The sequence below is a fragment of the Sciurus carolinensis genome, chromosome X (genome assembly GCF_902686445.1).
Source record: "Sciurus carolinensis chromosome X, mSciCar1.2, whole genome shotgun sequence".
NCBI lineage: Eukaryota > Metazoa > Chordata > Mammalia > Rodentia > Sciuridae > Sciurus > Sciurus carolinensis.
This window is the reverse complement of record NC_062232.1, coordinates 109,785,868-109,810,507: the sequence shown is the minus strand read 5'-3', so window position 1 is coordinate 109,810,507 and position 24,640 is coordinate 109,785,868. Positions and strand designations below refer to the sequence as shown.

Sequence of the window (24,640 nt, the reverse complement as noted above, 5' to 3'; positions counted from 1 at the left end):
CTTTCTATTGAGTTTTTAATTTGGTTTATTGTTTCCTTCATTTCAACGATTTCTATTTTTTTTTCAGAATTTCTATCTCTTTACTGAAATGATCTTTTGCTTCCTGCACTTGTTCTCTTTTAACTATTTATTGGTGTGATCATTCATTGCCTGCATTCACTCTCTTATCTCATCGTTTGCTTCTCTGATCATTTTAATTATGTACATTCTGAACTCCCCTTCTGACATTTCTTCTGCCATGCTGTCATTGGATTTTATTGATGTATCATCTAGGTTTGTTTGGGATACTTTCTTCCCTTGTTTTCTCATATTGCTCACATATCTTCCCCTCTAGGAGTGAAAATCTGAGATATTGCAGTTTCCAACCTATAGACTTACAGTGTCCTTGCAGGTTTCCAGTAACTCACTTCCTAGTCTTCAATAGCCTGAAGTCTTGGAGGAACTTGATAATGCAGTGACCCAAAAAAGATCCTGCCCCTCTAGGGATGGTGGCCTCCAGGCGGGGTATGTTCCCTGCTAGTGGGCAGAGGTGCCTCCCTGTGTTGACAGATGGTCAACCACAGTGGCACTAGACTGCAGACTGGGGCCCAGCTGGTCTGGTCCTGGCTCTCTGTGCCTACTTCCCTGGCGGGGAAGTCTCACCCGGTGGTTCTGTGCTGGTCCCAGCTCTCTCAATATTTCTTCTTCTTGAATCCCCAGCATTGATTGTGGCACTACGTGTTAAGCATATTTTTCGAGCAGCAGTGGGAGGATGGGGCTAGATGACCTTTAAGTCATGAGATGCTACAGTGCACATCTTTCACACAGTATGTGTCCTCATATGAGTGTGTGGGGTGGGGGGAGTCAGGGAGAGGGCAAGGAAAAGGGGAAGGGAGATGCAAGGAGAGACAGAGACATAGAGAAATGAGATTATAATACAAGTACATGTTTTTGAAAAGTAAAAGGTTTTACTATGGGTAAATTGACTTGCGTCACAAAGTGCTATTCTTTGAGGTGGTCCAGGAAGCAATGAAGATGACATTTATTTTAGTAAAATGTATATGTAATATAGCTTGTAGTTTACTAATGGTAAGAAAGATTCCAGAGTCAGAGAAGATTCCAGAGCCCAGGTAATCTTCAAGAGGAAAAGGATTAGGAAGACAAAGAAATGTAATTATGCTTAATAAAACATTTAAAAACATTTATGGAAAGTCTGTTTTATAGAATTAAATGACAAATGATAACCAAAGTTGGAAGCCCTGCTTTTTTGGGAATGATCAAATAATTTAAACCTAATGTTTTAATGGTGCAATAATCAAATATATTTTTTCAATATATTGATTTCTTTAAAGTCATGTTCAGGCAAGGTTCTGTTTAAAAAAACCACAATTAACTTTATCCACAGATGTAAGTTATTAAAATTTACCCAAGGTAATTTTGACATTGGATGCAGATTTTAAAACTAAAAATTGAATTAAGTGCTTTTCAAAGCAAATTATACAATTAAAGAGCCCCAAAGCTTGTAAAATAAACATTATGACACAAATGCACAAAATTAAGTTGGCAACATTAAAGAATGGTTACATGTCTATTTTGAGATATGTAGTGTTTGATGTTGAGGAAATGTTTGGTCTTGATTCTTGAAATAATTATAGAGCAGTTCTCTGGCCAGGAGGAAGGAAACTGCCCACAAAACTCCCAAACCAATTAGATCAGTAAAGCACTCAGATTCCTATAGGAAGCTTCCTGTAGCACACAGGAAATGCCAGATGGAAAGACCATAACTTTGGCCTTCTGGCCCCACCTTATGTATGCTAGGGAGAAAGTAATTGTGTGCACCTTTTGACAATGTCACGTGAGCTCATGTCTCAGGAGAACAATGAGGATTAGAAGCAAGGTGATTGTACCTCATTGGTAAAGGCTTGGGATGGTTTGATCTCATGACTTTTCCTAAAATTCACATAAATCCCACTGTCTTCACCCCAACCAAAAATGTGTTGGTGTGTTTGTTCTATGACTACTTGCTTCCAAAATGCACAATAATTATGAAAAAAGTAAGTTGCTATGCCTATCTCGTTACCACCAATGACATGACTCACAGAATTTCACTCCACACAATTCCATGTTGACATTCTCGGAGTGTGGAGGGCTGCAATAGTGTACAAAGGGTAGAGTGAAAAAGCGTTCCATTGTGCACCAGTTGCCTGAGGAAAAGCTTTGGAGGAGTTGAGGAGGAAAGGGAAAGCCTTCCAGTTGAACAGTTTTGCTTCAAATGTGCTTGTTTGCTACCACAAAACTGGTAAACTGTTTTAAAAAGCCATGGTGTGAGTCACTTAACTTCTGGATTCACCATGAAGTTTCTTCTCTCCTTTACCAAATCAAAGCTTTGCAACAGGCAATCCAGACACCTGTCACTGCATGCTTTTTAAATAAATATAATTTTTACTTTTTACAGTTTTATATATGATCCAACAAATATTTTGTACCAAATATTTCTGAAGCTCTTATTCTCATATTTTCAAGGGAGTCTAGAATCCACAGAAATGTCCCATTGATGAAGACATCAATCATTCCTTCATTATTTGTGAATAAAAATGTATAGTAGCATAACTCATTCCATTCTTCAAAACTGAAAAGAATTCTAATAGAGCAAAATATTTATACCCTTGTTTTTGTTTGTTTAAATTCTCCCTTATTGGGCTTAATTAATGTATAGTATGGAAGTATTGCAATTAAGGTTCAGTCTGCTTAAAAGAAGTCTCTTATTCAGAACTGCATGCTTACCATGATGGTTTTCTTGCTTCTTGTTTCTAAGAAATAATTTCTAAGTAATTAACTGGGCAGTAGTACAAACTGAGGCAATAGATTAGTTCTTCACGACTCCTAATAATTCCTAAAAATGCAACTCTTTTGTTGAACAAGGAGCCCTAACAGAATGGCCCTGTTTCTGGATTAGCAATTAGAAGACCGAATTTTTCCACTGATTTGTTGTGGAACTTTTAAAAAGTCACTTTAGCTACTTGACTTTCAGAGTTCTATATTTTAACTGTATAATCATGCCTTCACTGGTCACCTCACAAGGCAGCTGTGAGGTGGGTGTAAAGAAGAGTTAAAAAGATAATAGCAATATCTGAGTATAAGTTATTGTTATTTTTAAATAGAATCAAGCATCTCTTGAGTGTTCCTGCTTTTGCAGCTGCTTCATATTTATCTGGGTCTTGTCTTTAAGCCCCAACTTCTCACTGAATTGGACAAGACAATACATTTGGTGATACAGTTCACCTCTATGCTGAAGGGCAGAGGCAACCATTTTTTAAAAATAATGTACTTGCTGGAGGATATCTGAGAAGCAACAACAGATATATTGCCATTTTGAGCCAAATCATTTTGTTGACCACAAGGCAGAACAGCAGCAAGCTCAGATGGGAGAACTGTAGTCATTATCCAAAGGTCAGACTTGATAAGCAGACTCTGCTATTTCTTCCCCTAATGCCCATATGTCTGGAGGGACATGTGGGCGGCAGGGGGAGCCAGAAATCTCACTCAAAAAGTATCGAAATGGTTTTCTGCAAATAGAATTGACTCTATTGTGTGCAGAATGATAGGATTCCTGGTCTTCAAGAAGTTCTTAGTCTAAGGAAGTAAGGCAGCAGTGGAAGCTTCAGGCAGAGTCCACATCTGTCTTGTTGTTTGCCTCAAGGTAAGCATTGCATAAATATCATTTGAATGATTGAATGATGAGTGAATGGCTGTACAGATGTGGAATGAACGAACAATGACCTTTAAAAGGTAATTCCTTTGAGTTACTATTTAGAAAAGCAGAGGTGACAACTTGAAAATATTTAGCAATATTGCTTATTTCCATTTTTGGGGGGTGGGTACTGGGAATTGAATTCAGGGGCACTCGACCACTGAGCCACATCCCCAGCTCCATTTTGTATTTTATTTAGAGACAGGGTCTCACTGAGTTGTTTAGCCCTCTTTTTTGCTGAGGCTGGCTTTGAACTCTCAATTCTCCTGCCTCAGCCTCCCAAGCTGCTGGGATTACAGGTGTGCACCACTGTACCTGGCACTTATTTCCATTTAAATGCTCAAAATTAAATACCTGAAATTCAGATCAAGGGTGAGGAACAGATGGGTTATTTTTATTAATTTCCTTGGGAAATGCAAACAAAAAGTTAAGAATTCCATCTCTATTATAGGAAATTTCACTCCAGCTCATTACTATATTATGAAGTTATAAGTTCTGTTGAATAATTGATCATATTTTAATCAGTTTGATCTGTTTCCTACCAAAATAACTTGGAGGTAATGTTTACACTTTGTCTTTCATCAGTGGTGAATCCTGCATCTGTAAAAAACAGTTATTCCAATGCAACCCCTCAGGTGAGGCAACATGGTACTCAAGGAAAGATTTTTAGCCAGAATATCTGGATTCCATCTCCCCCACACATGTTACAACTTTGGTGAAACCACTAAAGCTCCTCTGAGATGCAGTTTTCTTATCTACAAACTAATAACATTAATCCCTTGCCCCACCATAGGGCTGTTGTAAAAGCACTTGGTAAGGTGTAATATTCTATAATAATTTCAGATATTGTTAGAGCAGGAATTAGGAATAATTTTCAGGTGCTCCAAGAGCTTGGTTTCTGACATTCTGGTATAGAGGGTGGCATACAATCCCTGAATTTTGGCCACTACCTACTTACAGATGGTTATGTAAAACATTCCTCAAAGTTACCTTTAGACAAAATGTATTGAGCATGGCAGTTGGGTAGATTGTAAGGGACAGTTTTAGACTCAATTTAAATTATATACTCATTTGAACATTTCTCCCCACATCACTTATATTTGTCAATGCAAATGGCATGTACTATGCATTGCTCAGGTTTATAATGACTAGAATACAGTTGTTTCAGTGATAGACCTTCATAGTGTTTGATAAGCACCAGAGTTATCAGAAGCTCTGTTTTAATATAATTGTCACTCTTACAATGACCACTTCAATTTGGAGGATTATTGTCCTTCTAAACACAAATCAGTTCTATCCTTTAAAATGTAAATATGTTTAAGAGCAATAGGCAAGCCACAGCCATTCTCTGCATGCTTGATGAGATTGTGAATGTGTCATCAAATGCTCAAATCAGGTTGTCACTGAAGCATAATTCTTTCTCCAAGAGAGAAGATAACTATTAAGAATGAGCTTTAAAAAAAGACATTTTGTAGATGTATTAAAATAAGAAACATAAGCTGATTAGGCAAAGTTCCAAAGATTCATTAGTTTATTAAAGTAGATTGAAATGAACGTTTGAGAGATTTAAATAAATTAACCTTTAATGAGTACCCAGGGGCCAAGGAAAAAGAATGACAGAGGATTAGGAGTATTTTGTCTGATTGTTGCATAATGCACACTGATTAGTTTTTTTTTCCTGGATGCTCATTGCTGTATAACAATACTAATAACTAAAAAGATTAAATCTAAAATATCTCTAGATTGTAATTGTTGCCTACTCTTATGTGTACATAAATACCATGCTTGGCTTTAATAGCAGTCCCTATGACTTTGGCAGAAGGAGACAGGAGTTTTTGCCATTACACCATTGCATCTTGAAATGTCTCATATGTGAGTAAAGCTTTAGTCAATTAGGGTAATGTATTCCTCCCATGCTGGACATGCTTTTAGCATTTCAGCATTAGACTCTTATTCTGAGTTTCACAACAATTATGCTTTAAATAAAATTAATTGATGGCAAGTTGTTTAGAAGAAATTGGTATTTAAATATAATTTTTTGAAAAAAATTTTATGCACTTCTTTACAAATTCTGATTTATAATTAGCAAAATTCTTAAGAAGGTCTTTTTTGAAGCAGTACTGGAAATGCTTTTGATTTTTTTCATGCTGCCTTAACTGTATTTCTATTAATTCATTTACTGACTGCTAAATACATTTTGTGTAGGTGGCACTAGGAAGGCATCCTTCCAGTGCTTTTTCCTCTCTCCTTTTCTATCCCTATTACTGAGTTTTATTTCAGGTTTCTATTGATGTCTTCCATCTGTTCCCCACCCCCAACCCCCACTCGATTAAGCTCAGAGCTGGGAGATAATGTATTTTAAGCTTCATTTTTCAGATGAGGAAACCAATCAAAAACTACTCATCCAATGTTACAAAGTGAGTTGATGGAAGAGTAAAACCTATGTCTTTATGGCCTGCTCTTCCCCTGTACTTAATGTCTTCCTTTGCATTTTTTACATTTTACCAGATCTTTTCTAAAGTTCAATGGAATCACTAAGGTGACAGGTGACAATAGGCAAACCAAATTGCAGTGTAATTTTATCAAATGTAGTTGTAGTTTAGATTCAGTGCTTCCCAAGATTCTTCATGACTTGGTATATTCAGTGAAATAAATGACATATCTTCTTAAGGAAAGGGGTGATTGGCCTGGTGTCCAAAGGGTCGCAACATTCAAGGTCAGTTTCCAAAGGTGAGTCTGGAATCTTTCTCTGGAAATGAACAAGAAAGGAGACATAATATTTCTGAAGTGTTTTATCTAGTTGTCCTGGAAGCAGGGAATTCAATCCTATAATTATAATTTGTCTAATTTTCTCCAAGAGTACAGTTCATTTTGCTTTCGCCATAGAAATCCTAAAAGTATCATAAACTGGACAAGTTTAAATCTAACATATTTATGCCACATAACCAGTATAGTTCCCTGTACATTGTAGGTGGTCTTACATGAACTGACCTTCTAAGTGTTATCTTGTTTTAACTTAAAAAAATAAAACTTTGGGCAGTGTATATTCATTTGCTTGGCCTTAAGTAAGAAAACTGCTTAGAGTAGTTGTTCTTACTCCTGGCTGAATGTTAGAATTTCTTGGTAGCTCAACTATGACTAATTACATCAGAATTTCTGGGGGTGGAGCCAAGATACTAGTAGTCTTAAATAGTTCCCCAGGTGTGCCATGCATGGTGGCTTGTAATTCCTGTGACTCAGGAGGCTGAGGCAGGTGAATTGCAAGTTCAAAGCCATTCTCAGCAACTTAGCCAGGCCCTAAGCAACTTAGTGAGATCCTGTCTCAAAATAAAAAGGCTGGGGATATAGCTGTGTGGTAAATTGCCCCTGGGTTCAATCCATGGTCCAAAAAAATCCCCAGATGATTTTCATATGTACCAGGAATAAGACACATTGCCTTACATTTCAATCTCCTCTAGTGATTGTCCTAAGAAATAAATCTATGAGCTAAGAGACTGGGTTGAGGCAGAGAAGTAGCTGGTAAAAATCTAAAGAACAGTGTTGGGGCTATAGCTTAGTGGTAGAGTACTTACCTAACATTTGTGAGGCCCTGGTTTTGAGCCCCAGCACCACCAAAGAAAGAAGAAGAAAGAAAATAACACATAAAAATCAAAGAACAAGAGAACTACTTTTGCTTCTTTGCACTTTGTAGAAAACCATATTTGGTACACAAGAGATGAAAGCATTAATTAGCTGATATATAACACATGAAATTACTCTGTATTTATGCAGCAAAAATTTTCATATGTATAACTATGAATAATTTGGTTTAATTCTTTACCAGTTGTTGAAAGACTTAGTCAAATTTTTATTGCTTCATTTTTTTTTGCCAGATATGAAAAAAAAAAGAAAACCATATTTGGGTCACATGTGTCAAAGAGAACAGTTACCATCTAGAAGCTCAAAGGAAGGACACTTAATAGAATTGGTTTCCCACACTGCAGCTATATGGTCATGATTTACATTTGCCTAGAAGGCCAGGCTGCATGGTCAGATTTTCAGAGCCTTAGTGTATTGTGATTCTATTTCCTCCTTTCTCTACCATCCCAGTCTGGTGCCCAATATCTGGGAAATTCTGAATCTATAAATTTACCAATCTTAATCTTCATCCAAGCCTAATGAGTAGGACTCTAAAAATAATAATGGAACAACAATATAGAAGATGGAATGGATTTGATTAAGGAGGGAATGGAAGTAGGCATTATCTTCCAAAATAGAGTAACAAAATGCTTTGGGGAAGCATTCCAAGATTCCAGTTGAATTTAAAGGATGTTTAGGTCTTTTCTGTCCTCAAATTCCTAAGGACACTTTTGGAAAATTTCAATGCTTTTAGAGTCTGATCTTGTCTGGTACAACAGTTTCCTCTATGGTTTAATTAAAATAGGTTGTACTCTTGCTGCCTCTGGGGTCTTAGAACTCTTAGATGTTAGGAATCTATGTAATGTTTAAATCCTAACTTCCACAATGTAACATGATTCTAACTTCCATACAATGCTATTTTGTTGCAAAGACATTCTTAAGTTGAAAATGTTTATGGAATTGAATTGGACTACAGCATTCTCTTCAACTCAGTCCATTACTTTGAAATTTCCTAGGAGTCTTGATTTGTTCTGTCAATTGTCTTAGAGCATCTTCCTGAAATGAATTTATTTTAAAGTTAAAGATGATTGTCTCCAGGAGACAATCACATTGCTATATTCTTCTGCAAGGAGAAAAACAACATAGCATTAATTTTTCCAAGCTTTCTTTGAGTATTGTTAAAAGGAGAATTGTCAGCTTAATCCAACATACTATAATAACAAAAAGACAACTGCTATTAAAATGCAAGATTTTCTAATAAGACCATTTTGAGGAGTTGTTTGGGAGGAGAAGGGAGAAGGATGAAATAATCTATTAAGTATTTCTGACCTTCATAAACACTTTTGACAGTGAACACTGTAGACAAAATAAACCAAGTCTGAGACCTATTATTAAAATGTTTTTCCCCCTCCTTAGTCCAATAGTATGTTTTCCTGCCTCTTAAACTATTGTGCTTTTTTTCTGGATAAATTTTATCTTTTGACAGGCTTTGTTAAGAATACATAGTAAAGGTCAAGTGTAAGCCATTTGCTGGTGTTCTCTGGCAGCCTTTATGCCATGGTAAATAGAGATTGCAAGTGGTTTTATTTTTTAGCATAACTGTAAGAATATGACTCCAGTGAATTATTCCTTTTCACATACTGATGCCCACAAACCTTGCAGTTTTTTCAGAACTGTGGCTTAAGAGTTTTAAAATGGAGTCATCTTGGGCTCTTCTCCTTAACTCCCAGATCCAGAGACTAATTCCAGATGATTCTCTTTCATGAATATCTCTGAAATCCATTCATTTCTTTCTACCTACTGCTACTCTGAATTCATGTTCCTGTCATCTTTCTACTCTATTACTGCAGTTTTCTCCTAAAGTGTCTCTGTTTCTGATGCCTTGTCACTTACAGTGAAACCTTCATCCTACCATTGGAGTGATCTTTCTAAGGCATAGATGAGATATGACAAAAACTCACATAGAACACACACATACAGACACATCCAGAATGAGCTCTTAGGTCCAGCAATAAGTGTTCTGATAAAATAAGCTCTGTGAACTCTTGTGGACAGAACCTTTGAGGTTTACGGAAGGCAAACTTCACTGAAGAGGATGCATCTGAGCAGGATTTTGAAGGATAAGTAAAAGATCTCCAGGTGGAGAATGGTATTTCAAGTAGAGGGAATGTGTTGTACAGGAACACAGGGATATGAAAGCACATAAAATATTTGAGGAATTTTGGGAAGCTTGATAAGAATTAAGCAAAGAATACTTGGAGTAAATGGCAAGATTTGACACTGATACCATTATTTGGGCCAGATTTTCTGTGTGTGTGTGTGTGTGTGTGTGTGTGTGTGTGTCTGCCTTCCTTTCTGGTTGTGATCCTCTTGAAGAAAGAAACAGTTTTACCAAGTCCTAACTAAAGTCCTTAGGCCTAGCATACTGACAGGCACACAGAATTGTTTGAATGAATTGGATGAATAAGGACAGAGATTATCAGTCAATATTAATTCATTGGCTCATTCATTCCAATATGTATTGGATACCTGAATTAAACTCCAGCCTGAATCAAACTTAAGACCCTACTTATTCTTTTTCATACAACAGACACAGTAAGACTTGTTTTTCAAACACAGATAAGTTGTTTTTGTGGACTTTTTCCTTTATAGTAACACTATGTTCTCAAGAAGCAGATTTTAGCTTCCTTAGTAGTGGATTTAACTTTGACTCTAGCAGAGTCTTCTCTAAAGGAGTTAATTACTTGTCAACACCCTGTATTGGAACTCCTGAGGTGGAATTGTTATAGGGGAGGTATGGATCTATAAAGATGCATTAGTGCATTACAGGAATCTCTATTTTCTCCTGTGTGTTTAATTTCACAGTCAACAGGAAGAGCTGTTAATCATACTTTCTTGACTAATATAAATGGGGATCAAAGATTAGGAATGCAGAAAGCATAACTCCAGAGCATTAATGATACAGTGATACAGTTTGGCAAAATTAATGGGGTGGGGGGAGGAGAGGGGATAAAAATATTGAACATGTAGATGAAGATTTACTGTATTTGTGTAGTTCTATCTTTAGGGAATGCTAAATCACAAACTCATCATTGGTTAATTAGAAGGTAATTAAAATTGTAGCACAGTGATTGGATAAATAGTTAATGAAGGCTGAATAGTTGAAGAAAGGAAATCTGGTGAAATTAGTGTGTACATTTTGGGAAAAGCAAATATACAGATATTATTCATGCAGTGCATCAGTCTTACAGGAGACCAATATCCTTCTAACATTAATTAATAAAACTAACTCTCACAAGACCAAAAGAGTTCCAGTTCCAGTTTTGTTGTCCCCTTCAAAGCATTTTATGATGAAATGCAGATTTATCTGACAGCAACTTTCAATTTTTAATTTTTACAGCAAGTGGAATTATTTTTCTGAACCTTGTTTACAACTTATTTACTGCTATCTTAAGAATCTATTAGGGGAAAATAGTATTCTCTCTGTGTTGTAACTGTTCCTACTGAAAGAGCTGGCTCAGCCTAGGCTCCAGACCAGATCTGGCTGACAAACTAGTTTTGAAAACCATTGGAGTGGTTTCTACAGAGAGAACTGTGCTTGCTTTTGATAATTGCCTCAGTTTTATGAAATCAATCAGCCTGAAGGGAAGACCTCATTACAGATCTGACAAGATAGATTCCAATTTCAATACCAGAACAACTCTCTGTCCTTAGGCTCTGAGATTTGCAATTATTTATTTTATTGGGACAGAGACACCCATAACATAGTACCTCTGGGCACATTCTCAGGCAAGTACTAAACAGATAACCTAATGGTCAGTGTGTTAGGAACCTGCTCTTTTCCTGTCACTCAACTGGAAAATTGGTCAACAGGAATTGCAGCATGACCTAGAGCCAGCTCCGAACAGGAACTGATGAATCACCATCTTTCTAACCCCCCACCTCCAAAGATTTGGAGAGAACAATGGTCGCTATAACCATTCCCAGGGCTAAATTACAACAAAATAAGGATTTCTCTGCACAGTTCCTCTGAAGACTGCCAGACTTTATCCTAAGGAAAATGATAGATCACCTCTCTACCATCTGTCACTTTGAACTGCACTATTGAATCAACATTTTTTGAACCTTGTTTTCATTGAGTAATGTGATTTTGCTGTTTTTCCCAAGCCTTAAAGTGTACAGAGGAAAAGAGTCCTGAGGCATTCTTCTTGAAGTTGGAAATATGTATTTTGCTTTCCTGCTCACAGAACTCAAATACCTTAACAGATTTAGTTCAGATTTTTCGCAAATAATTTACCTTTACCAGGGTTTGGAGATGTCAGCCCCACAGGGGGGAAAAAAAACAGGGAACATTCTGAACATAGGAACATAAGGATTTAGAGAAATGGTCCTTTTCCATCCTAGCTCCAGTGTCACTGCTAGCAGTGTTCCAGTGGTACAGCACCCAGCTTTGAAAGTAGTGCTCATTAAAGCTTTGAGAGGAGGCCTCCAGTTGTTAAGGAGAAAATGTGTTTCTTTCATGTTGGAAAGTTCAAGGTGGTGACAAATATGATCTCCTATCCTAAACACAGTGCAAGCAAAGAGCAGTCACTGCCTACTCCCAGTATTATTTATTAATGATTCACCTTAATAGCTATGCATTATCTGAAAGAAAAAGTAGAAGAGGAAGGCAAAGCTAACATCTTCTAAGTCATAAATAGGATATAGTCTGGGATCCTAGGGAGCCACAATATTCAAATGAGTTCCTCTCTCATTTTTGAGTCAAATTCATATAAATTCCTGATTAGTTTAGAAGGCAGGCACTTGTTTAGTGTCTGAGATGTACAAGACCTTAAATATACTTTTCCTCTTTTTATTTGCCTCACTTTTCTGTAAGGGTGAGGTGTTATCATTCTAATTTTACAATGCAGGAACAGTCTGAGAGAGATCTGACTTGTTTTATACACATTATAAGTGGCACACCTAGTAAGTGGCATGCCTTGTAAATGGCAGATGTGGGTTTGAATTCCAGTCTGATTCTAGAGCAACACTCTCCAGTAAAACTTTCTGTGATTGCTAGGTACAGTGACATATGCCTGAAATTCCAGTGGCTTGGGAGGCTGAGGCAGGAGAATCATGAGTTCAAAGCCAGCCTCGGCAACGTAGTGAGGCCCTGAGCAAGTTGGCAAGATCCTGTCTCTAAATAAAATATAGAAAGGTATGCATGTGGCTCAGTTAACATCCCTGGGTTCAATGCCTGGCTGGTACCAAAAAAAAAAAAAAAAAAACCAAACAAACAACAACAACAAAAAAACAAACCACACACACACACAAAACGACCTTTCTGTGATAATTGAAATGTTCTATATCTATGCTATCCAATGTGGTAGCCATTTTAAATAATTTAAACTTAAATTTGAATTGCTACGTGTGGCTCATAGTTATTGTTTTAGAAAATACATGTCTAGAAACTGTCTTTTCTTGACTGTAGTTTGTAAAGCAGGATCTCTAAGCTGGTGTACATAGAACTATTAAGAATAAAAACCCATATATGGGTTCTCTTTTGTAATGTTTTCTCATATAAGCTTGTTAGTCAATGGAAAGACTGCTTTGCTTTCCAGAAAGGGAGAATGAAGTTTTATAGAAATAAGTTGTGTTAGTGAGCTTTTTATCACTGTGACATAATACTTGAGATAATAAAAGGGGAAAGATTTATTTTGGCTCATTCAAAGGTTTCAGTCTGTGGTCACTTGTCTCCATTGCTTTGAGCCTTTGGTGAGGCAGAACATCATGGTAGGGAATGCATGGTGGAGCAGAGCTGGTCACCTCATGACAGCCAGGAAGCAGAAAGATAAGAAGGGCCCAGGGCCCCAATATGCTCTTCAATGGCATGCCCCAAGTGATGTAACTTCCTTCCACTAGGCACCACCTCCTAAAGATTCTACCACCTTCCACTAGTGCCACAGAGTGGTGAGAAGACCTTTAGCATATGAAACTTTGGGGGGTCATTCCAGATCCAAACCATAACATACAGTTAGGGGTAGAATGTATGCTAGTCTGTCATCACTCCCCAGTGAGTCTTCAGGAATCCCAGGTTGGAAAAGGAATGCTGAAGGAACCCAGGAACCTTACTTTGTTCTTCTGCTCATGACTACCACAGTAACATGTCAGTTGGTGTCTGGGCTGGAAAAAATGACTGTACCCAAAATTGTAGCTGAGTTCAGCTTTTCTGGAATGCTTATTCTATTATACAAGGCACCACACCAGGCATCCTGGGGTAGGAAGCCTTAAGAAATAATGATATAAAGACTATCTTCAAAGAGTTTACAACTTAATAGTTCTGAGGTAAGTCAGGAGGAAAGGGAGCATAAGACACAATATTCAATTATAACATAAGACTTGCTCTAGAAGGTTTAGGAAAAGTACAGATTAAGATCCAAGGACAGCCAGTATAGTGTTTTTGATTTTTTCTAAAAAGCCCAAGTTCCTTTTTCTACTACTTACTAGCAATGTGACCTTGGAAAATTTACTTCAGTGCTGTAGACTGCCCATTCCTTGATGGAAAGTGGGAAGAATAATTGTAAAATAAAATAACTGGGCACCGTGGTGCACACCTATAATCCCAGTGCCTTGGAAAGCAGAGACAGGAGGATCACAAGTACAGAATCAGCCTCAGCAACTTAGCAAGGCCCTATGTGACTTATTGAGACACTGTCTTAAAATTTTTAAAAGGACTGAGTATGTGGCTCAGTGGAAAAGTCCCTCTGGGTTCAATCCCCAGTGCCAAAAATAATAAATAAATAGATAGATAGATAGATAATGTACACAACTAGGGTGTATTCTATACAACCAAAATAGTTTCCCTGTTTATGTATTGGGTTAGGTATAGGTAAATAAGAAAAAACACTACCATAAATGAAATAGCCTCTGAGATGAATCGTAAAGTAAGGATAGTATTTTATTTTAGTTTAGTTTTTTTTAAATTTATTTTTATTGTAAACAAATGGGATACATTTTGTTTCTCTTTTTGTACACGAAGTAGAGGCATACCATTTGTGTTATCATACATTTACATAGGGCAATGGTGTTTGATTCATTCTGTTATTTTTTCCTTCCCCTCCACCCCTCCCACCTCTCTTTTCCCTCTATACAGTCCCTCCTTCCTCCATTCTTGCCTCCCTCCCACCACCCATTATGTGTCATCATCCGCTTATCAGTGAGATCATTCTTCCTTTGGTTTTTTGAGTTTGGCTTATCTCACTTAGCATGATATTCTCCAATTTCATCCATTTGCCTGCAAATGCCATAATTTTATTATTCTTTATGGCTGAGTAATATTCCATTGTATATATTTACCACAATTTCTTTATCCATTCATCAACTGAAGGACATCTAGGTTGGTTCCACAATTGGCTATTGTGAATTGAGCAGCTATGAACATTGATGTGGCTGCATCTCTGTAGTATGCTGATTTTAAGTCCTTTGGGTATAGGCCAAGGAGTGGGATAGCTGGGTCAAATGGTGTTTTCATTCCAAGTTTTCTAAGGAATCTCCACACTGCTTTCCAGAGTGGCTGCACTAATTTGCAGCCCCACCAGCAATGCATGAGTGTACCTTTTTCCCCACATCCTCGCCAACACCTATTGTTGCTTGTATTCTTGATAATCGCCATTGTAATTGGGGTGAGATGGAATCTTAGGATAGTTTTGATTTGCATTTCTCTTATTACTAGAGATGTTGAACATTTTTCCATGTATCTGTTGATTGCTTGTAGATCCTCTGTGAAGTGTCTGTTCATTTCCTTAGCCCATTTGTTGACTGGGTTATTTGTATTCTTGGTGTATTTTAAATGTTATGAATCAAGAAGTAGGAGAGGGGTAGTGTTCACCAAGTGTGTGAAGGTTGGAAAGTACTGGACGGATTTATGAATGCTAGGTAGTTCCAAAGTGTGATCTCCACACCAGCAGGAACAACATCATTTGAGAACTTGTCAGAAAAGCAGACCATACTTCCAACTTACCGAATCTGAATTTGCATTTTAACAAATCCCCAGGGAATATATATGCACCTTAAGAAGTTTGGAAAGTGTTGGGTAGAGTACAAGCTAGGACATAGTGGAGGACAAGGCTTGGAATGGATGGGGCTTTTCTTTATGAGGGACTCAAGTGCCTTAACCAAGTAGTTGGGGGAATCACTGGAAGTTGCTAAAGGGTCACTGCCAATGAAAATTCGCCTATCACCTGTATAATACCTTGAAACAGGTGACTTAAATGTAAATTTTGCTCTGAAAAAATTTATGTCTACACCATTCAAGCAAACCCCTTAGTGGAAGAGGAAATTTGCCCTTTTCTTTATTATCTCTTCCCCATTATCTTCAATCACCAATTAATCCTTTAAAATTCCCCCTTGCTTTAGCTAAATCAGTTATACAGAATATTGGATTCATGAAATTGATACAATAGTTTTCATTTGCTTGGTATCAGTTAAAATATGATACTGAGAAATGTTCAGTTGTTTGGGCTGCCAACCCCTTGGCTAAAGAGTGATATTTTAATTCAGTTCTTATGAACACTGTGAATATTCCCTCAAAAGTAGCAGGTGGAACTGCTGGGTGAGAGCTGCAAATCTAGAGGATGTGGTTTTCAGGCCTAAACTGATGAAAGCAGGAGGATGAATGAAGTGAAGATGAGATCCCAGAGATGGGTGTTAGAAATACCAAGGTGCCTCAAGAAATCAAACACATGTTCCAAAGTGGGTGGCAGAGCAAACTTCACTTCTGCCAGACAGGTGTGCTATGGGAACCTGGCTGGCAAGCAGCCTTGGTAGGCAGGCCTGTTTATATACCTAAAATAGTCTGCCTTTCACCCTGATTGGAGGAGCTCAGGGGTACAATCTACACAATTGGCTATTATTCAAATTGTGGTGGGCAAAGGGAAGGTCTATAATTAAAATGACTATAGTTGGATCCAATTAAAGCTGAATACTATATCCTGAAAATGGACCACTGGACTTTCTATTACTTACGTGGGTAAATTCTACAAAAGCCTCTGCCAGCACTTTAAGGGCCTGTCCATTATGCCAACTTGTTAATTTCCCAAAAGTTTTAAACTTCAAAACTAATTTGGAGATCACCATCACTACCACCACCACCATGAGTCCTATATCATATTTTAAACTAAAGTCATTTGGAAAATAAGATTGAGGTTGCAGGTATTTGTTATAAAGACAAATTAGATAGAATATTCAGATTGGAAAAAATATTTATTTTTTCAACATGAATTTCTGTCTAAACATTGCTACCTTTGATTTAATTTATCAGATTTCTCAGGACTTTAGTCATTTTCTTTTAAAGGGAACTTATCCAGAGTAGAATTGTATTTCTTTTTGCTAAGGTATATAGTCTATAGGCCACAGTTGCAAATAAGAAGTGGCATGGATCCATGGGGTCACATTTTGGTTCTATAACCTGAGGCAGTCATTAAAAGTGTTAGATTGCATCATGAAGGTTGGTATTAATTTGACCTGATAGTGGAAAGCTCAGTAGAGTGAATTGTGACAGTAACTATTACAACTACTGAGCATAAAAAGATCATTGATTTTCTTTCACAAGAATCATGAAAATTCTTCAGTGCTTTCCTCAAATCCCATGAATCATTTGCATTTGTATGGTAGATATCATTGCATGTGAACTCCTTGACCTGCAGATTGGAGTATTCACTGAGAACCACACTTCTTTCTGAGATGTTTAACTCCCCCCACCTTCCATTGGATGAGAAATGTCATTCTCCAAGAATCCTTCCACTACCCTTCCCCAATATGCATACTTTCTAAGGAGTTGCTATGTGTGCTATGAAGTCACATAATCTGCATTTTGACATAACATGAAATAACAGCTGGTCAGCTGTCTACAGCAGTCATGTTGTTTTAGACAAGATGATATTACCCCATAGATTTGTTTGATTGTAACCATAAGGTAAAGAAATAGCAAAAATCTATGACACTAATGTTTCTCATCTATTTCTTTTTATCAATTTGAACTTTCCTTTGAACAAACTGTAAATTTTGTGAACTTGGGGAATGAGGAGATTAGATGTAGGGGGAAAACAAATAAACTATAAGGTTTTATTAAGTTTATCCTTAAGAATAAAAGGGCAAGGACTGTGAGAAATCTTAAGATTAGAATTTTTCTGATTTCATTCTGTTAGTTATTCTTCACTGCATTTGTTTTGCTTGCAGCCACTATCAGTAGAATACTTAAAAAGTTAGACATCTCGTACTCATTCTAGGGATAATAAGCAAGATGACAATCAACAATACACATCCTACTTCACAGGCCATTTGGGGGAAATAAAAGGAATCCCCCATATCAAGTGGGTGGTAGTTTTATAAAGGTAAGGAAAGCCTGCTAAATGCCTAGGAATCCAACAAGGAATGGGCTTCAGGCAAAGAAGTTCCCCAAGCCTGTCAGGAATCAGATAATATTTTTGAATTGCACAGAATGAATTAGATAACCTCAAAAGTTCTTCCAAATAATACTTTCCATTTCATCATGTCTAGTAGAAAATGGCTGGAATTGCTATTTTTATGTTTATGTCATCATTTAAATTTCACCAGCAAGAATTCTTGGAATTAAAGTGGTGGTTTTCTTTTTAGGATCTAAATAATTTAATGGGACTGTCTTATTTTAAATAACATTTAGCATATATCACATATGCACAACACAGAAAAGATCCTAGAAGTAGGTATTGTCTTAAGAGGGGAATGAAACAATATAATAAAAGTATCTAGGATGTGCTGGTGTCATAGGATTTTGCTATTTCTATAGCTATTGCTCTTGAACTCTAAATCTTTAGGACACTATATTGGGTCCTAGATAATACAAAATGTGGATTTGTGTTCAGTGAATCAGCTTACTGAGTGAGCTCTCTCCTTAACATGAGATCTTTCCTATAAAAAATAAGGCCCAAGATATTATACTAAATTATCAGGATTTTTATATATCTGGATTCTATGAGGTGAATACACAAAAAGTACTTGGAATCTCAGTCTTATTGAGTATCAAAAGGATCTGTACATTAATATGAGGAATGAAACACCCAAATCCCCCAAGATATCATCTGGGACCAAATAGAGGGTAAGTACAATTTAGTTTACCAGACTTTTTCCTCTAGATTCCTTCAACTTCTCCAAAAAGATACAAACAACAATGAAAAAGTTCAATGAGAAAAATAGGCTATATCCTTGGATCAGGGCAAATTCAGATCAATCTCTTCACATTATTTATCAAAAATTTGAGAAATTTTAAATGGAAATTCAGTATTACAGCAGTAGCAGTTAATATTTATTGAGCCTGTCATATACATTTAGCTTCAGCACCCAGGGCCACCCTGGGCATGTCACCTGCTCATCCCAAAGGAAAATGGAAGTGGTGGCAGCCTGGGTGAAAGTAGGAAGTAGAGTAAGGCCACACCTCACCTCAGACAGCATTAAAATATACATTTATGAGTTTATTGAACACATACTGTGTGCCAAATGTGATACAGAATGCTCTACCTATATAAGCTCATATATATGATCTCAATTAATACTTTTACCAAGTCCCATGACTTAGGTAGTGCCTCATTTTGCACATCATGACTCGGAAGCTCTGTAAGATCCTCAGTCATCTACTTAATAGGGCATGGAAGTGGACTAATATATTATTCTATGAATTATCAAATCCAAGACCTAATAAGAAAGACTTTTATGATTAACAATCATTAATCAGAACCTCCTGATCGCTGAGCATTCCTTTTAATCAGGATTTTCCCCCTTCTGCTGTGTAGTACTCAAATGATAGAGATGCACTGAAAATCTAATTATTTTAAGTAATGTTGCTATAATCAGAATCAGAACTTTTCAGTTGTGGCATTAATTCTTGATGATCAGCTGCCAAGTCTTTACTCTAATTACATGGGTTAATATGATGAGTCACCTACCCCCACTTTTTGAGGATTTATTCATTCATTCAATATTCACTATATGTTAGGTATAGTGCTAGGCACAAGGGATGTAGTTGTGGGAGGAGTGAGATGGAGGGAGAGAGCTCCTCCTTAGAAGAACTTATGAACTTACAGGGGAAAGTTTATTTTAATTCACTTTGAATAATATATTTATCATACATATGTTTGTTAATCTTTGCAACAACCCTGTGTAGTGTCATTACTCGTCGTTTATATATTAGAAAACTAGGTTTGAGATTACATGACTTGCCAAAAGCTATCTAGTAGGAAGGGATAACCATGGTTTGAACCCAATCAATTGTGTTCTTTCTACGATACCATTTTGTCTTCCATAGAACTTATTTTGATCAGTATGATACTGCAGAAAGAAATGCCAAGAAAAGTTTTGGAATAATATACCTATCATATTTGACTCTGGACTACTTAGGTGGAAGAAATATCTTCATTTGGAAGTGATATAAAGTCTAGACTTTGAAAATGACCTTGGTTATGATCTCAATATTTTCTAATTCACAGTCATTGATTTCTTTAGTTCTATAGCTCTAGTTATAGTAGAGATTTTTTTGGTGGGGGTACCAGTAATTGAACCTAGGGACACTTAACCATTGAGCCACATTCCTTGCCTTTTTTATTTTTTATTTTGAGACAGGATCTTGCTGAGTTACTTAGGTCCTCACTAGATTGCTCAGGCTGACTTTGAACTTGTGATCCTCCTACCTCAGCCTCCTGAGCTGCTAGGATTACAGGTGTGTACCACCATGCCCAACCATGCTAAAGATTTTAATAGGACATGGATGTGATGCAGTGAATAGTTGACTTAAGATATGGAAGCAAGTTTTATTCTTTCATTTAGTTACCCACATGATGTAAAGGAAAGAAGTTTGACAAATCCCAAAGGATATTTAATGGAGGTCTTCCAAGTGGTATCTGATTGCTGAAGAAACAGTACATTATATGTAGGCTGAAAACATTTGCAAGAGGGGACAGTCTTTATTAAAAACAATAATGTGAATTCATTTTGTTAGAATCTTGCAGTCATTTTACTGAAATTTTGTTGACTTTTAGCTGAATTTAGATTCCAAACTTTTTGCTGATACTTTGCAACTTTATCTGAAGAAGTATAAAGCTATGGGCCATAGAAAAAATGGAAGTTAAAGAATGTACTCTATCAGGCTAACCTGATTCCCCTTTTGATAGGATTAGAGAACTAGTGGATAAAAGGCTAAGAAAAGATGTCTTTACTTTGGACTTTAACAAAGCTTTTGATTCCACATTTCAAGAAGTTTTAATTGAAACACTTGAAATTCCAGGTGCTGTTGCCAGAGGAATAAGAAACTTATCACTGCTCACCCCTGACTGAACCATATAAGAGTTAGAGAATAGAAAATGCCCTTTTCCATCTTATATGTTGCAGCCGTAACTAACTAGTAAAGTGACCATGCTTCTGACAGCATTTGAAGATGAGATTAACAACCCCCAAACCTGGGTCATAACTTCATATCAATCCAGTGACTGAATAACCCCCCTGTGACAATGTCTTTTTGTTTTCTTTTCTGATTTGCCATTGATTTATGGTTTTCTTTTTAAGAAACCTCTATACTATCATTGGGAGTGACTTTGACACCAGGACATTGCAATAATTATTTCTGTATCAGTTCAACAAATCTTGTAATGAAATAATGGAAAAATGTCAGGAGATAATCCAAAGACTACAAAGCCAAGCTTTATCAAAGGAAGAGCTGGTCCATCTATAGGCACATTTAAAGAAGGATCTATCTCTTTTCTGTTTAGACAGGGTCTGACTATGTTGTCCTGACTGTCCTTGAACTCCTGGACTTGAGTTATTCTCCTGCCTCAGCTTCCCTAGTAGCTGAGACTACAGTCATGTGTCACCATGCCTGACTGGTCTTACTTTTTAAGTGGGGAAATAGAAAATAATTGCTAGCTTGTAGCCATAAATATTAAGTTCTCACAAAAACAGGAGGGATCTAACAAGTGACAGAGCTGCTCTCTTATATTTTGATTATGCACTTGTCAATAAGTTCTCTAAAAATTCCCAAGGGCAACTATCTTTGAGGAATTCACTTTTTACTCCTAGGCTCTTGAGACCTAAAAGTTTTCCACTATTGGCTCATATAATAAAATCTGGAGATGATCCCAGTCCTTAATGGAGTCTGGACTTTGGCTTTCTTTTTCTTCTTTAGGATTGAACCAGCTGCCCTTTGACCCTGCCAACAACAACGAGCCCCTGCAGTTTGGTAGTGCCAGTGGCCCTCTGGTCACAGAAGGCCTCATTGAGAATGGAGGGGAATCAAGCAAGAAAAGAAAGAGAACAAATGCTCCTTCAGGTAAGCTAGGTGATAATGCACTGTCTTAACTCAGTGCTATTGAGTCAAAATTTTCCTAGAGTCTAGTATGTGGTAGGAGCTACAGAAATGAGAAAGAACCCCTTCTCTCATGAGGGAATTGATGGGAGGGGAGAGCAGTTATGAATAACTCTAATAATGAGAGTATTATCAGTGCTGTAGTAGATGTGCTTAAGGGGAAAAAACTATAGGAGCAGAAATGAGGGAGAATTTGATTCAGCTTTAGGGATTATGGAATGCTTCAGGGCAGAGGTTACATTTTTAGCTGATCCTTGAAGAATGCGTAGACCTGAGTCAAGAGGAGATGTATAAAGATCATTGGTTTAGGTAGAAGGAATTACAGGAGTGACTGTTTCACTATACATTTGTCTTTGTATGTGCGTGTGGCAGGCTCTCACTTAACTTCTAACACAGCTGCTTATATTTGTAACACCCCACCTCCACCTCTCTTCCATCCTATACATACCATGTCCATATGTCTTTTATGTCCTTATAATTCCTTTAGAACAGCTGGCAAACAGATTGTCCTAAATCCTCTATAATAACCAACTGAATTTTTAACCTCCCCTTAATCTTTCCTCCATACCTCAAGTCCCATTGGCCTATTTTCATCTTAAATTTCCCCAAAAAGAATGAGAAAACAACAGGAGAACCAGACATTGACTGTTTACTTGATATCTTAAAATTTCTTCTTTTTGTTGCTTGGTTATTCATTTGGAAATAGAGTTTTCAGTGCACAAAGACTCATCTTAGATTTTGGGATGGGCCTAATAGATATGTTCAATACTCTTTTGTTTTATTTTTTACTATTGCCTTTACTTTTACCTTCAGCAATGGAGCATGTTTATAAATACAATATTACATCTGTCTCTTAGATCATACATATTTCTGCTCATAAATCAATTTATTTGTTAAGATTGAGTTTGGAAAATGAAAATGTAGTAAAACACTAACTGTACAGAGCCTTCAACAAAGGAGCTATATTTTCTGGAGTGTGGAAAGGCATAACGAACAGGCTGGGAACTGGCCTGTGTTCTAACCCTTGCACTGTCTCTCTCTGTGGCCTGGAACCAGTTGCTTAACCTCTCTGAGATTCACTTTCTTAAACTGTAAAGTATAAATGATAATAAAACCTACCTTTTAGGATTAGGAGAATTAGTTTAAATCAAGTAGGTAAAGTGCTTAACTTGCTATCTCTACAGAGTAACCACTTAATAAATTTGGCATTATTTTGCAATCATCATCATTATTATATGATAATGTTGTGAACCTCATCTTTTGAAGCATCAACATGTTTCACATTTTTAGGTTAGTCATTACAGATACAAAATGCGTGTGTGTGTGTGTGTGTGTGTGTGTGTGTAAACTTATCTGCCTTTTTAAGGCTTATATTCAACATAATTTGAATTTGTTTGGTCATTTAGGGGCATAATTCCAGCCATTAGTTATTATACTATAATGTTAATACACTATTACAGTTTTCCAGATTTCCTAAGGAATATAGGCCCTTTTATGTCTACACTAAATTATACTAGACTGTGGTGGTTTTGTGATTATTATAGCTACGTTTTATATAAGTCCTATTTTCTTTCTGGAGTTTGCAGTCACTTCTTCCTCCTTTCAATGTCCCTTCATGTAACAGCTCTTTTCCTCCTTCAAATTAGTTATGAACTTAAAAAAAAAACCACCCAGATTTCCCAGTTGATGTGTTAGATTAGTATATTAAGCAAGAGCTAAATCCGCTGTCAGAGGAACCTGTCATGTGATATAGAGTGCATGGGCTTTGGCACATCAACTTTAAAACATCTATTTTGGCTGCTCCGAGTCCTTTCCAATCACTTATTAGTTTTTCCACTGTATTCATAAATGATGTGCTAATTTAGGGTAATACCCCCTGAAATATAGTTAATTCATGGGGAGTGGGGAAAAGGGGTATGCATTAATTTGAATTATGAACTAACTTTAAAGAATTATCATTTAATTTCTAATGAGAATATTCAGTAAGAGCAAAGTTAACTGTTGCCAACACAGGTTTTTAACAGCAGATTACACTAATCTATAATTAGTAGAATCAATTTGCATTCAAATAATGAATATACTGAAGTTCTTTTAAAAAACAATATGTTCTTCAAAATAGGTGAAATAAACCCCTGGCAGGCTAAATTATCTCCCTTGAAATCTTGTTCACACTATTTCCTTAGTGAACCCTTTCTTTGTAAGTAGTACAAAGGTAACTGCAACCCAGGTTAAATTACTACAAATTCCAAATTAGTGTAGTCCAAATTAATGAGGTTTTGCTATGCACAGGTCTCTGTAATTGTTCAATTGGCAATCTTGTGAAATTGTAAATGGGAAATTGCTTTATGGTATTATTTCCTTACTCTGCAGTGATAGACTAAAGGAAGAGGGAAGATGCTTTATAAATAGGAATGTCTGTCTTCCTTCATCACCATTCCTACATCGTGGCAAAGAGGAAAATTAGGCTTGGAAGTTTTTTTGTTTTTTTTTTTTAAGAGAAACCTTTTTATTTGTAAAGGAATTCAGAGTAGATCTCCTTGAAATCAAATGACATTGGTGAATGCAAGATGTGATTTCATTAACAAAAACTTAAAGTATTTGGAAGTTTTGAGGAACACTAACATATAGCATAGTTCTTTGCTAATAATGGGTACTATTGTAGAAACTTTGTTGTACAAAAAAGTGGACACAGTCAGGTGTGTCTAAGAAGAATACTGATCCCACGAGCGTGGTATGCCCTCTAGAGCAGCTCTAAGCTAGGTGCAATAAAGCCCTGCCACTTTTGAGGGACATCACATTTACTTTCAATTCCCTTTCTCATATTCCTCAGCAGAGTCTCAAATATGTGTGCTGGGCATTCCTTTTGCTTTTGCTGTTCAGAATGATGGGATTAAGATTTGTCTCCTTGTACACTTATTTGTTCCTTT

The 24,640-nt window shown here is 36.7% G+C and overlaps 1 protein-coding gene across 4 annotated transcripts in view; it reads left to right on the top strand.

Moving 5' to 3' along the window:
• The window catches only part of Enox2 (ecto-NOX disulfide-thiol exchanger 2), a 333,888-nt gene that overhangs the window by 114,831 nt on the left and 194,417 nt on the right, over positions 1-24,640 (top strand). For 2 of the 4 annotated variants that reach the window (XM_047536717.1, XM_047536714.1), the window contains one exon: positions 21,534-21,677. The exons of the other annotated variants lie outside the window; for them this stretch is intronic. Coding sequence is in view for 1 of the 2 variants with exons in the window: in XM_047536714.1 (XP_047392670.1) it covers positions 21,534-21,677 (144 nt within the window). In the remaining variant the exon portion in view is untranslated. The remainder of the gene's footprint in view (positions 1-21,533; positions 21,678-24,640) is intronic. 4 annotated transcript variants of the gene reach the window in all.